The sequence below is a fragment of the Cucurbita moschata genome, unplaced genomic scaffold (genome assembly GCF_002738365.1).
Source record: "Cucurbita moschata cultivar Rifu unplaced genomic scaffold, Cmos_1.0 Cmo_Scf00028, whole genome shotgun sequence".
NCBI classification, from domain to species: Eukaryota; Viridiplantae; Streptophyta; class Magnoliopsida; order Cucurbitales; family Cucurbitaceae; genus Cucurbita; species Cucurbita moschata.
The window spans coordinates 1,896,017-1,908,661 of record NW_019268544.1 but is presented as its reverse complement, the minus strand read 5'-3'; the positions used below and the strand labels follow the sequence as shown (position 1 = coordinate 1,908,661).

The 12,645-nt window shown below is 35.5% G+C and overlaps 2 protein-coding genes across 2 annotated transcripts in view; both read left to right on the top strand.

Annotated features, from left to right (window-relative positions):
* LOC111463509 overlaps positions 1-1,321 on the top strand; it is an 8,795-nt gene extending 7,474 nt beyond the window's left edge. Inside the window, exons 11-12 of the mRNA XM_023107466.1 lie at positions 405-731; positions 907-1,321. Of these exons, the coding sequence (XP_022963234.1) occupies positions 405-731; positions 907-999 (420 nt within the window). The 3' untranslated portion in view covers positions 1,000-1,321. The remainder of the gene's footprint in view (positions 1-404; positions 732-906) is intronic.
* Positions 1,322-3,217: 1,896 nt separating this feature from the next.
* On the top strand, positions 3,218-6,865 carry LOC111463594. The gene is made up of 6 exons (XM_023107595.1): positions 3,218-3,757; positions 4,415-4,644; positions 4,718-4,976; positions 5,884-6,063; positions 6,155-6,310; positions 6,409-6,865. The coding sequence occupies exons 1-6, from the start codon at positions 3,728-3,730 to the stop codon at positions 6,574-6,576; spliced, it is 1,023 nt and encodes a 340-aa protein (XP_022963363.1). The 5' UTR covers positions 3,218-3,727; the 3' UTR covers positions 6,577-6,865.
* The last annotated feature ends 5,780 nt before the right edge of the window (positions 6,866-12,645 follow it).

Here is a 12,645-nt window from a genome sequence, read left to right as displayed (position 1 = left end):
GGGGGGGGGGGGGGGGGGGGGAGTAACTTTCCTTTTCTTATCTAGTATTCTAGTGAAAATTTGAACATTTTGCTTTGGGAATTATCCGAATGAATGTTTGTTTGACTGACCTATTGGATGAAAGGTCCCATCTTCAAGGTAGGTTGATCACTGCACCTCCCTAATCTGCCTCATTATTTTCTGTTATGTACCCTATTGCTACATCCCTAATCTGCCTCATTATACAAGATGGTTATATATGCGAGCAGGTAAAAGAATGTCATAATGGTATTAGAATACTGACTTAATAGGAGATAAACCTTGTTACGTTTACAAAAAATTCTACCATGAAGAAAACAAAATAGACTATGCTCTGTTTCTATTCATATGCAGCAATATGACTAAAAATTTTACATTTTCGACAGGTTGCTTTTGGTAGGAGACTAGGTATTGAAGAACCCCGACTAATGAAGTTGATGAGAGCCACAGTTCACTCTCATAGTGAATGGTTTAAACTTCAAATGTGCAAGGATCGGTTCGAAAGTCTTCTGAAGATTGATTCCTTGAAGGAAGTTAATCTGCCTTCGCTTTCTACTTCTGGTGCGCTGTTGAAATCAAATTCAGATAGTTGCATCCATGGTTCTTCCCAAGTGGCAAAATCTTCGGCTACAAGAACCTCAGAAGATGGTAGCAGTCCTATGCAAGCGTCATCGATAGATGCTGGTGATGAAAATGCAATACTTAAAGTCATGGTAAGTAAGTTCAACTTGAACAACAAACTTTTATCACCCCCTGTTTTGTCTGGATTTGTTTCCACGGGCTTTTTACAAATTATGTTTGGTAGAAAATGCGGTTTTTTTCTATAGTTCTTCTGTTGAAGGCTTTCTCCATATACTTATGATGCAAAATTTTTGTGCTTGGGTTCAGGAGTTTCTTGCTTTGCCCAGGGCTGATGCCATCCATCTTCTTGCACAGTATAATGGAAATGCAGAGATGGTCATCCAGCAAATATTTGCTTAAATTGACGTGTAAAAAGCTGTAGCCGTATGATGAGGTTCATTTGTTTATTATTTGTCTAACATTATTTCATTCATTTTGTGTACTTTACATATCGTATACCATCTTCATATATGCTAGAGCTCCAATGTATAAAGAGTCCGTACAACAGTTAGTATTCCTGATGTTCTCTTATCATATTTATGGGTGGTGAATGTGTAGTGCCGTCGAGTAGATCGGGAGTATATAAGTAGGAGTCAAATGTGCATAAGAATGGATTTCGATCATACCAATTGTAAATTAGATGTTATGTATTCAATTACATATATTTGTTTTGTCGTGAGAATAGGATTGGCAGAAGGTAATTATTTATTCCATATTTAAACTATATTGATATTCTGTAGAGTTAAGTTATAAGGTAGTGACACAAATTTGCTTGATTTGTGGAAGTATATATATGTATATAAAAAGTTGTGGGGTGCAAATTTAGGCAGATGAGCCCATCCATAGCCATGATTTTTATTTGAAAATAATTGTTGCAGTCCATATCCAGGTAGGACATTTTTATTCAATTACAGCTCTCTTCCTTCTCCTTCTTGGGTAAAGAATTACAATAATTGTTGCAGTCCATTTCCACTTCATTTTTATTTACATTTGATGAAATCATATCAGCGTGGGATGCACGTCTTCATTTTAAAGCTTCAACTTTAAGGCAGCTCTAACTAATTAATTGCCTTGCGTATTTCTAACCTAACATCTTTGCTTGATTTCGCTAATAGGAAAAACATCATGGTTTCAGTTTGTTTCGCTTTCTTTTTTTTTAAGACGGTTACAAAAGTCAGAAGTCAATGTTGACGGACTGGCTTGTATAATTTTTTTTATTTAGAATAATATGCAATCCTTATCCATATGTTTGACCTACACGCTGATATATGAAGGAGTTTAAATTTGAAATTAGAAAATACTTAATTCAGTTGACAAATTGGCCAGAGTTAAATATAAAAAAGAAAAAAAAAAAACTATGTCACATCTGTTATCATTTTTCTTTGATGTGGTTAATTTTCTTTTATCTTACGATGATGTAACATAGAGATTTAATTGTTATCTTTTTAAAAAAATAATATTGTTATCATAGTTCATTTTGTTTTCGATAGTCAATTTCAAAAATATATATTTGTTTACAAGTTGTATATAGAATGGATATAGTCTAATCAACCAAGAAGAAGCAATCATCTGTAATCATTTTGTTTTCAATCGTCAATTTAAAAAAAAAAACTTATTAATCAACAAAATTTACTATGACCTACTTTTTCATAAGATTACACAACAAACGTTTGGAAAGAAAAAAGGAGGTGTTCTATGAAGCACTCAAAAGCATGGGGTGGGGATGGTTCATTACAAAAATTGCTTGCGAGATAAGGATGCTGTGTTTAGGCACTCATTGTGAATGATCATGCGGCCCCATCCTCACCCTTTTTTACTTACCACTCATAAATTCATTCCATACGTTCTTCTAAACAAATTTTACACGATTCATACTCCACCACTTGTACTTGAAATCGAAATTGAAGTCTAATTAGAACTTGTTTACAGTTAAGTTGGTTGTTTTGATGTTATAATATGATTTAATGTTACTAAATTTACAAATATAACCACCATTTATGTCGAATTATAATTTCACCTCATTATACTTCTAAAATTTAAGATTGAAATTTATATTATATAATTAAAAAGAAGTAAGAATTCGGTAGATTTGATAAAAATCTAATAGAAGTGAAAGATGGAATATGTAGCTGTTCAAACCTGCTTAATCTACTAGTGGCTTCTGTCTGTAAAAGATTATTTCTAAATATTAACTTTAGAAAATGTAGACCTAAATTTGATTTTGTAGACAAATTATAATTTAATGATGAAAAAGGGTAAAGGTAGGATGTCAGGTTGGACACCAAATTCAAGAGATCAAACGTGTATACATATATATTTATAAAATTTTTTTAAAAAAAAACACTTTCTTTTAAATTATTTTTAAAGAAAAACAGAAAAGAGAAGAACAGTACAATATAGTGTCCCCAGTTTAAAATAATTGGGGGGATCGCTCTCCAACGAGGCTCCTGCCGCCTGCAGTGTTCTTTATTATTATTATTTTAATTATCCAGAAAGTTGCATTAATAAGATCACATTAGCAGCATTTAAAGCCAGGTTAATCAGCGTTGGAAGGTGATAAAATTAATACCGAGATCTTCCATGATTAATTTATCTCCCCCGTAGGGAAAAAAAAGGCATCGTAGTCTAAGGGGTGTTCTTTTGACGATGCCTTTTTTTCTCCCTCACTGCCCCACCTTCTGTCTTTGACGCGGCTCTGCAACTTTCTTTAGCGTTTGGTAAATAGCTGTTTTTTTGCACTTGTCGATTGGTTCTGTTTCGCATTACGCCGTCTGGGTCGGGTTTTTGAGTAACAGACAACGGGAGTTGCACGGAGTATTTACAAATTTTCGATTTTGTTTGGAATTTGAAAACAGACCGAGCCCAATCCCATTTAAATTACGCGTCAGCTTGTTTCTTCTTGTTCTGTGTGCGTCACGTGGCGAAGTTGGCTTCTTCAGCTTAACCCAAATGCGTCTATCTTTGAATCTCTCTTTCGCTTGTTTTTGAAGCTGATAGGCAGCTGCTGGGGTTAGAGTAAAAACAGGGTCGACGGTTCTAAGCTGATATCTGTCCTCTGTTTCTTTTTTTAGCTGTTCTTGTGATACATATGGCGGAAAGTATCTGTTTCTTCAACAAGGTACTCCTTCGTTCTGAGTTTTTCTTCTTTGTCTGCACTTTACCTTTCCAGTTCGATTTTCTTTTGGGTTATAGCCAAGTTGCTGGTTTGCTTCATGCAGATTCTGGGTTTCAATAGATTTTCCTTCCTAGTTTTTATTTTGTATTTTATTTTTATAGTTTAAATGTTTTTGGTTGTTTTGAGGTCGAGAAGCTTCTTTTCTTCGTTTATGGAACAATCTGCCTTAAAGATATCACTTTTTTTGTTCTTTAATTCTCGTTACCACCATTGTGATTTAAGGGTATCTGACTAACTGTAATGTATTTTGGCTGTGTCATAGCTAGTCTTCTACATGTTTCTGTGTGGGGTTTTGGTGGTTGAAAGGGGGGTGGGGGATGCGTTTACTTTACTATTCCTTGGGCCAGTTCATATATTGAAGAAATTGTTTTCAGAAATGTGTCCGTAGCCATTATTTTCACATGGAAATGTTCCATCTAAACTGTACATGTATTTGAGTTTCACTGGGTATGCGTTATTCATCACTTTGTATCACCATGTCCCTGTACTTTAATCTTCAATTCCTTCAATTTTCTTGTGAAAATTTCATCTATTGGATAGGCCTGAGTTATTATATTGTGACAATAACCTATGTTCTTTTCACCTTTCATGGTTTCACAGGATACTCTGATTATAAAATCTCCCAAGAAATCTCCTCTATTGTTGAGAATGGCAGTTTTGATGTTTGCAATGGTCTGTAGTGTTTATATATGCTCAATCTGTGTGAAGCAGTTAAATACTCACACCAAGGCGAGATTTTTGAGGGTTCAAATAGCAGAATGTCCTGAGCTAAGTATTAGACTGAAGAAACTTCCTCCTGAGCATTATCCAAGACCCAAAACTTTTAGCAGGTATTTGAAACTTGTGCTTCTGCTCATGAGTCCCAAAGTTTATCTCTAAATACTTACTTTTGTGTTCTATCAGGGCTGAATGCTCAAACAATCCAGTAAGACTCTTTGCGATTGTTTCGATGCAGAGGTCAGGAAGTGGATGGTTCGAGAGTCTTCTGAATAGTCATGTTAATGCAAGCTCTAATGGAGAAGTGTTTTCTGTTTTGGATCGGCGAAAGAATATTACCACAATTGTACAGACTCTGGATAGGATCTACAATTTGGACTGGCTCAGTAGTGCTTCTAAGAACCATTGTTCTGCAGCAGTTGGCTTCAAGTGGATGCTTAATCAGGTAATAAAAAGTTCCTTTTTCATCATGTTATGACCGTTAATTGATGATTTGGAACCATCATACTAGTATATTTGTTTCATTCAAAGCTGGAAATGTTATTGGTAGCCCTTTAAAGTTCTATATTTTGATCCAAGGACTTCTCATACTTCTTTCAGAAGTTGTATGGAAGGTAAAGGGCCACCCTTCGTTGAAAATTGTTTTCCGAGAATATAAAATACAGCTTTGTAGTATTTACTTGAATACAAAGCATGTAAAAGATAGGCCCTAAGCAGCAAAAAGAGTAAGGTTACTGTGAGATCCCATATCGGTTAGAGAATAGAACGAAACATTCCTTATGAGAGTGTGGAGACATCTCCCTAGTAGATGTGTTTTAAAACCATGAGGCTGACGGTAATACGTAATGGGCCAAAACGGACAATGTCTGCTAGCAGTGTGTTGGGCTGTTACATTCACAAAAATTCATATGGTAACATTAGAGTGAGCAGTGCTCCAAACGTTTTTGAATGAACCCTCTACACCTTGATATACTCTCTTATTCCTCCCAAGCCAAAAGATTCAAAGAACTGCAAATAAACCATCTTGCCACAATAGCATCGAGTTTGTTTATTTTGAGAATGCCCAATTCATAGCATACTTTTGAATGACAAAGTATGGATTGAAAATTTTAAGGGGTGTTGGGGTAACTTCTTATCTTTCTTTTGAATCTATAGGTAATTCCTAGTCTGCATATTCTTAGAAGCTTCCTTGTGAGTTATTTTACATTATAATAGATGCTTGTTAGGTAGTTTCTATGGGTTTATGTACACTTCCTCCTCTCCACCCTTGAGGAGATACAAGGCCATGTATGTTCATAAATATATCTGATTATGTGGAATGTTGTGAACCTGATTTCATTTTATTTAAATAGGGATTGATGCAGAATCATGAAGAAATAGCAGACTACTTCAACCGTAGAGGTGTTTCTACAATTTTTCTCTTTCGGAGAAACCTACTATGTCGTATGGTTTCGGTTCTTGCAAATTCATATGACCGTTATGCTAAGATGTTGAATGGAACCCACAAATCACATGTGCATTCTCTAGAAGAGGTTTCTCTCCCCCTCTCTCTCTGTTGCTACCTTTGGCTAGATTTTCCTTGTTACTCGGGTCTTAAAGAGATTCAATTGAACATTGTTTCAGGCCAAAGCACTTTCCAAGTACAAACCTGTTATAAATGCTACCTCCTTGATCTCTGATTTGGAGGGAATGGAGGCAACAATTGCAAAGGCCTTAGAGTACTTTGGTAACACGAGGCACCTCATTTTGTACTATGAGGACCTAATCAATAATCGAACGGTAAGGGACAACTGGAAGCTTAGTGATTGTAATTGCCTTTCCCCTACCCATCTACTGCAGCTTTGTTCTTACTGACAAACCCTCAATTCTTGTTGCAGAGACTGAAAGATGTACAAGAGTTTCTTAACCTGCCACCAGTGGAACTAAGAAGCCGTCAAGTTAAGATACACAAAGGAAACTTGTCCGATCACATCAAGAACTGGGAAGATGTTAAGGTTACTCTTAAAGGGACCGCTTATGAGCATCTTCTACATGCAGATTACTGAAAAGATGTCCTCCTGCCAGTTCTCTTAACAAAGTAGCTGAACCAGTTTGAATGGTGTTCGGCTGCATGTTGTTTGGAGTGTTTTCACTGTTTCTTCCCTCTCAATCAACCATCATTGATTGAGGGCCAACCCTTTTTGTTTAATACTCTGTTTGGCCAAAATGAATTGTAAATGTAAGCTAACATTTGCGAAAACAAAGTAGGAGCTTTTGTGGCGTGGCTTAAATTTCTACTTGGGCTCCAATTTAGAAAGAATGTTGTTGCACATTCAGATATTTCTTCATACTTTAGACAGCCTTTACATGCTGGTCACAGGCTAAAAAGCAAGAAAGAGTTCTTGCTATATTGCTATATTTGATATTGTTACTCTTACTTTTGTGAGCCGGAAAAGAATTGCTCAACATAATTTATACACCAAGCTCGCCACAACAATGGTTAAAAGAAATGACAAATAATGGGGGGAGAAGAGGCCAAACACTAAAAAATTTCATATAAACACTAAAAAAGTTATCCTTTAATAATCAGCGGTCAACCCCTACAACTCCCAAATTTCCCTATATAAAAGTCCTCCCTTTTGTGAGAGATGAAAAGTCAAAGATCAGAACTTAATTATTTAAACCCCCCATTAGCAAATCCTAGTTACTTTTGTTTAGCCAATTGGGAGCCCAAAATGGGGGCCTCCACTGCTTGGGCGAGCTCACAAATAACACAAAGTATCTCCCACTTCTCCTATAAATAGCCCTTCAGTTTATGCTTCTTCTGCACATACTCTCTCTTAGCCCTTCTACCATCTCATTACAGCTTTATTGGCTTCTGTTTGAATTTGTTCAACTGCCCTCCTCTTCAAAACCATGCCACCAACCAACCTAAGCTTTGCCTTTCTTTTCATTGCCCTTCTAATTTTCTCTCATTTTATAGATTCTGCCTTCAGCAGGCCACTCAAAACACACACAAATCACCAACTCTCTGCCAGGTCAGCAAAAGAGGCTCATTTCCAATTCCATGGCGAAAGTGTGGCGGAAGGAAAAGGAACAGATGGCGCTGTTTCTACTCCAAGCCCTCCCACCACAGCGGCGGGTTCGTCTCCGGGCCGGAAGATGGATGACTTCAGGCCAACCACCCCCGGCCATAGCCCAGGCGTTGGCCATTCCATTCAGAACTAAAGCTGCAATATTATGATTATGATTATTATTATTATTATTATCTATTTCTCTATGAAGCATTTGATGTGAGGCCGGAAAAACCAAAGTGGGCCTCGTGTGATACGTATGTTAAGCTTCATAATTAGCTCTATGAAGTTTATGTAACTACTTGGATTGCTTTCATGAAAAAAAAAAAAAAAAACGAATGTAAAACCATTTATACATTTTTAAGTGGAAATGGAAATTTGTTCGCTTTATTATAGTTTATTTGCTTTGTTTATACTGCTCTCTAATGAAATGGGAACAAACTCGAGCGTATCATAGATCATATAGCTGCACAAAGAAGAGACCAAATATATATTTATTATTATTACTTTTTATTTGAATGTGTTATTTGGTTGGTATCTAAACCATTATTAATCATTCAATTTAAAGGAATTCGAACTACGATAACTAGACGATAATACACATGAGAGGTCTAAAGTGATCATTTGTCCATGTGAGATCCCACATCGGTTAGAGAGGAAAACAAAGCATTCTTTGTAAGGGAGTAAAACCTCTCTCTAGCATACACATTCGAGGGAAAGCCCAAGAGTGGAACGAAACACCCCTCATAAAGGGTGTGGAAATTTTTCCCTAATAAACGCGTTTTAAAAATCGTGAGGCTACCAACAATACATAACGGGCAAAAATGGACAAAATCTTAAAGTTGGTTAAATAACATTACAATGGTCCATTGGGTCGTATCTTATCAATCATATTTGTATTATTTTTCAGATTCCATTTAAATTATTCTCACCCATCAAGGTTACATACTATACTCAAGATCCTCACCTCTCAAATTAATAAGAATCTAAATTTGATTCCCCAAACAGTTTTCCATGGAGCTCTCTTACCGACATATCAACATTGATGGGATAACCAGCGATGCTCTCATTTTGGGGAGTTTAGTATGGGATGGAAGTATTTCATCCATGATGAATGATGAAGTTTGGTATCATAGGAAAAGTTAGCATTATACAAAAAAAAGAAGTCATAAGACTTGTATAATTCATAATATAGTGATTAAAAAATTATAGTGATTAAAAGGACGGCATGATTAATGGAATAATGACCCTTTTGACAAAGGAAAAGACCTGAAATTTAAAAAGTGGAGGGTTGAGAAGAGATCATCCCTTCCACCAAAACACAGCCCCTACTCCACAACAAATGCTCTTGCCTCTGATCCACACCTTCCCACTATACATATTCAATACACTCTTTCTTTTCTTTTTCATTTTTAATGCCAATATTAGTGGGAGGAGGCTTCCATATATTCAGGAACCAACCCAAGTGGCCTCTCTTCCGGAAATATTCTGCCATCAATTTTACCTATTCCAATTTTAAATTATGTTTAAAACTACGGCATGGCTGCTGCAACACAACAGACTCTCAAGTGGACTTGAGGCATACCACTAACCTTATTAAATTTAGCCTTACTATCATCAATATCATCATCATTATTATATTCCAAATTTTAAAATTGACCTTCTGATTTGAAAGCTATTCACACACTTTGTGACAGAATGAAGTGGTGTGGGCTCCTTTTTTCCTCTTGCGATCTGTGGTGCCTTTGACCTGATTTTCCCATTAGTTACATACCACATTAGTATTCATACCCCCAATATGCATTAACATTATTTTAATTTTGACCAAGTGTTTATAAACTTCTCCAATTATGGCCCGGTTCATAGGGAGCTATATATATAGCTATAGGAACTAAGAGGGAAAATAGAATGGTTTTGGTTGGGGTATATTCGAATTAAAATAGACAGGCAGAGGTGGGTTGACTTGGAAAAGTGAAAGTGTCAAGTGATACATGTAAATGTTTTTTAAGGTTGTAATGATTTTATAATATAGTGTTGGAGTCAAAAGGGTTGCATTAAACTATATAATAATATTAATATGTGAATAAATATTGAAAAGGGCACACGAGCACTTATAGTAGGGACTGCTGAGATTCGGTCAAATATACAATTGTTTTGTTTATATGTAAGCCTTATTTTTTGGTTGTTGTTGTTGTTCTTTGCGTTAGTGGTAGCTGGTTCAAGTAGTTTTGAATATTCAATCATATCTATGCACTTCCCTTGTACTGTTACTCTCAACCAAAAGCACTCATTTTCTTTTTTAATAATATATTGCAAATATCTATCTCACAAATATTTTAAGCGGGTTTGCAAAAAACGAATAGCTTATTGGTTTGAATCATTGTGATCTTCTTAATTTCCATTACAAGACCTTGTTAGGAATCACGGATCTCCACTAGGAACGACATTGTCCACTTTGAACATAAGCTCTCATATCTTTGCTTTGGGCGTCCCCAAAATGCTTCGTACGAATGGAGATAGTATTCCTCGCTTATAAACTCATGTTCTTCCACTAAATTAATCAACGTGGGACTCACTCCCAATAATCCTCAACAACCATCACTGCTGTTATTGCAAAATCGGAGAAGGAAACGAGAGGGTTCTGTTGAAATATTGGCTATCTGTTGTGACTAAAAACAAGGCCTGAACTGAGCAGTTTCCATAAGAGAAGTAGGCGCTAGTTGAGCATTGAGCAGGCTGCTGTGAGTTGAAAAAAAGGTATTTTGTTCAATTTCCTTGAATGAATTTAAAAAGGTCTCAAAAGGAAAAGCTAAAGAGAAGGACACAATCAGTCACCAAAGTTGATAGGAGATCGACCTCTATCATTCCTTTCCCTTCCCTCAATAAATATTACAACCTAAGTTAAGTCAATTGAGAGATCAAAATCCAATACCCTCAATTCATAGACAAACCCTTTAGAGAATGCCACATATTTGGCCACATAAACTTCTATATTCCATCCAATTCGATCACATGTTTGAATTTGAAATAAGAAGCACGCTTACCATACGAGATAATGCATCCAGTAAAGTGAAACAACATTCCATTCTTTTCGACAAGACCCTTCCACATTTGTTTTGAGTCAACTATCACAAACTCATTCAAACTAAAATAATCGTTACCAGAGCCAAAATGAGAAAAGTTAGAATGGAAGCTAATGAAAATGAAATCAGCGAAACTATTTAAAATCTTAACGTAGAAACAAGTTAATAGTAATCATTTTCATATGAGAAATGTTAGGAAAACTAAAGGAGACTATTTTCCTAGAAAAATTAAAAATAAACTAAGAATATGGATCAATATAAAACCTTATTACAAGTAGCTAAAACTAGTCAAGTATAAGAAATGTGTTTTTTTTATTAAAAAAAAAAAAAGATTATGAAATATAGTTGAATATTAAGTATAAAGTTCATTCACTTCCTGTAGATGGGGTCATGGCAAACAACACAAACACATATACAAACATAAACTAAACACAAAATTTCATTACCAACTACCTAACGCACACATGATTGGAGAACATGTGTGTCCAAAAAAATATTAATGCATTAAAAGATCCTTGATTTATTTGACCCAAACATGAAAATTAAAAATTGAAAAGCAAAAAGAATGCCGCAAAAAGAATAATAAATAAGAATGGAAGGGGTGGGTGGATCTTGGGTTCCAGTGGTCCTAAGCAGTCGCCTACCCACTAATAAACTTTGTTTTGTGCAGCCTTCATTTCCAAAACTATTTGAAATCTCACCCCGTCCATCACTCTTTTCATAATCATAATTTTATAAATAAAAAAAAAAAGAGACAGAAGGAATCGTTGGTTCAGAAAGGCTGCAGCTTGAACACAGCAGTACTCAACCATCAACCATGTGCTCCTGTTTTTTCTCTTCTAACTCTCTCAACTTTTGAACTGCACATCCTTTGTCCTCTACTTACTCAGAGAGCCCTCAGCATCTTGTTCCAATCTGGTTGTTAGTGCATTAAGTTGGTTCCTTGTTTTTTCCCCCCTGCCAATGCCTGCTCGTGGGTTTCTGTGTCTTTTAATAATAGGGTTCTATAGCTTCACTTTGTTCGAGGCCGAAAAAAGGTGGAATTTTTAGGGTTTTGTAACACCCAACTTGCTAATTTCTTTATTAACCAAAGGGGATACCAATTCTTTTGCCTGCCTTCTACTTTCTCTTCATTTTTTCATATGCCCTTTCACCCACTTGAAAGCGCATTCTATGTTCGTGCCTCCAATCCCATTAAATTTTTCCAAAAAAAATTAAAGAAATTTGAGATAGTGTTCATTGTATCACATAGTATTCCTTACGTGGGACAACTCTCAATTATCCTAATCGTAAATTGGAAGGTTTAATATGATGTTGCAGATTAATTGATACCTTCAATATAATAACAATTTCTATATTTGAAAAAAAGATTACTTACAAAAATAATATATATATATACTTAATAGTGATAGTAATATAGCAATGGAAAGTCAAAACATGCCATTTTCATGCATACTTGGAACTCATTCCATGATTAATGGCCTACCTTACCAGAGCTCCAATTCTATTATTGTATGTATTAAAGCCTCATTAATTTGATCCCTCCCATACTAATCATAATTAAATTACACTCTAAATAACAACTTAATACGTTCCAACCATTGGATGGATTTAATCACTGAATCCAAGGGTTGGGACGCTTTGACAAGCCACTGCCTCTTGTTATTCATAAAAATGGAAAACCCAAACTGAGACAAGTGTGTGTATATATATATATATATGTATATGTATATGTACTTACAGAAGCTTTAGAGAAAAAAGGCCAAAAACAAAGAAAAGGCTGAGCAAGTCATGGCGGCCCGTTGGTTTGAAATCTTCAGAAATATATTATTCTTTTGAGCACAGTAAAACTCTGTACTTGTGTTCACACCTTCGAATCTTCCCTAGTGTTTGGGACACTTCATTTCTTTTCTTTTTTCCTCTTCCATGTTTCATGTCTCTCTCTTTTTTCTGTTTTTTTTTTTTTTTTTTTTTTTTA

Bases quoted from the DNA above. Each gene is read 5' to 3' on its own strand.
- LOC111463594 (XM_023107595.1), top strand. From the start codon at position 3,728: ATGGCGGAAAGTATCTGTTTCTTCAACAAG. The intron at 4,977-5,883 runs GTAATAAAAAGT...TTATTTAAATAG, and splicing joins TCAAGTGGATGCTTAATCAG to GGATTGATGCAGAATCATGA. The intron at 6,064-6,154 runs GTTTCTCTCCCC...ACATTGTTTCAG, and splicing joins ATGTGCATTCTCTAGAAGAG to GCCAAAGCACTTTCCAAGTA.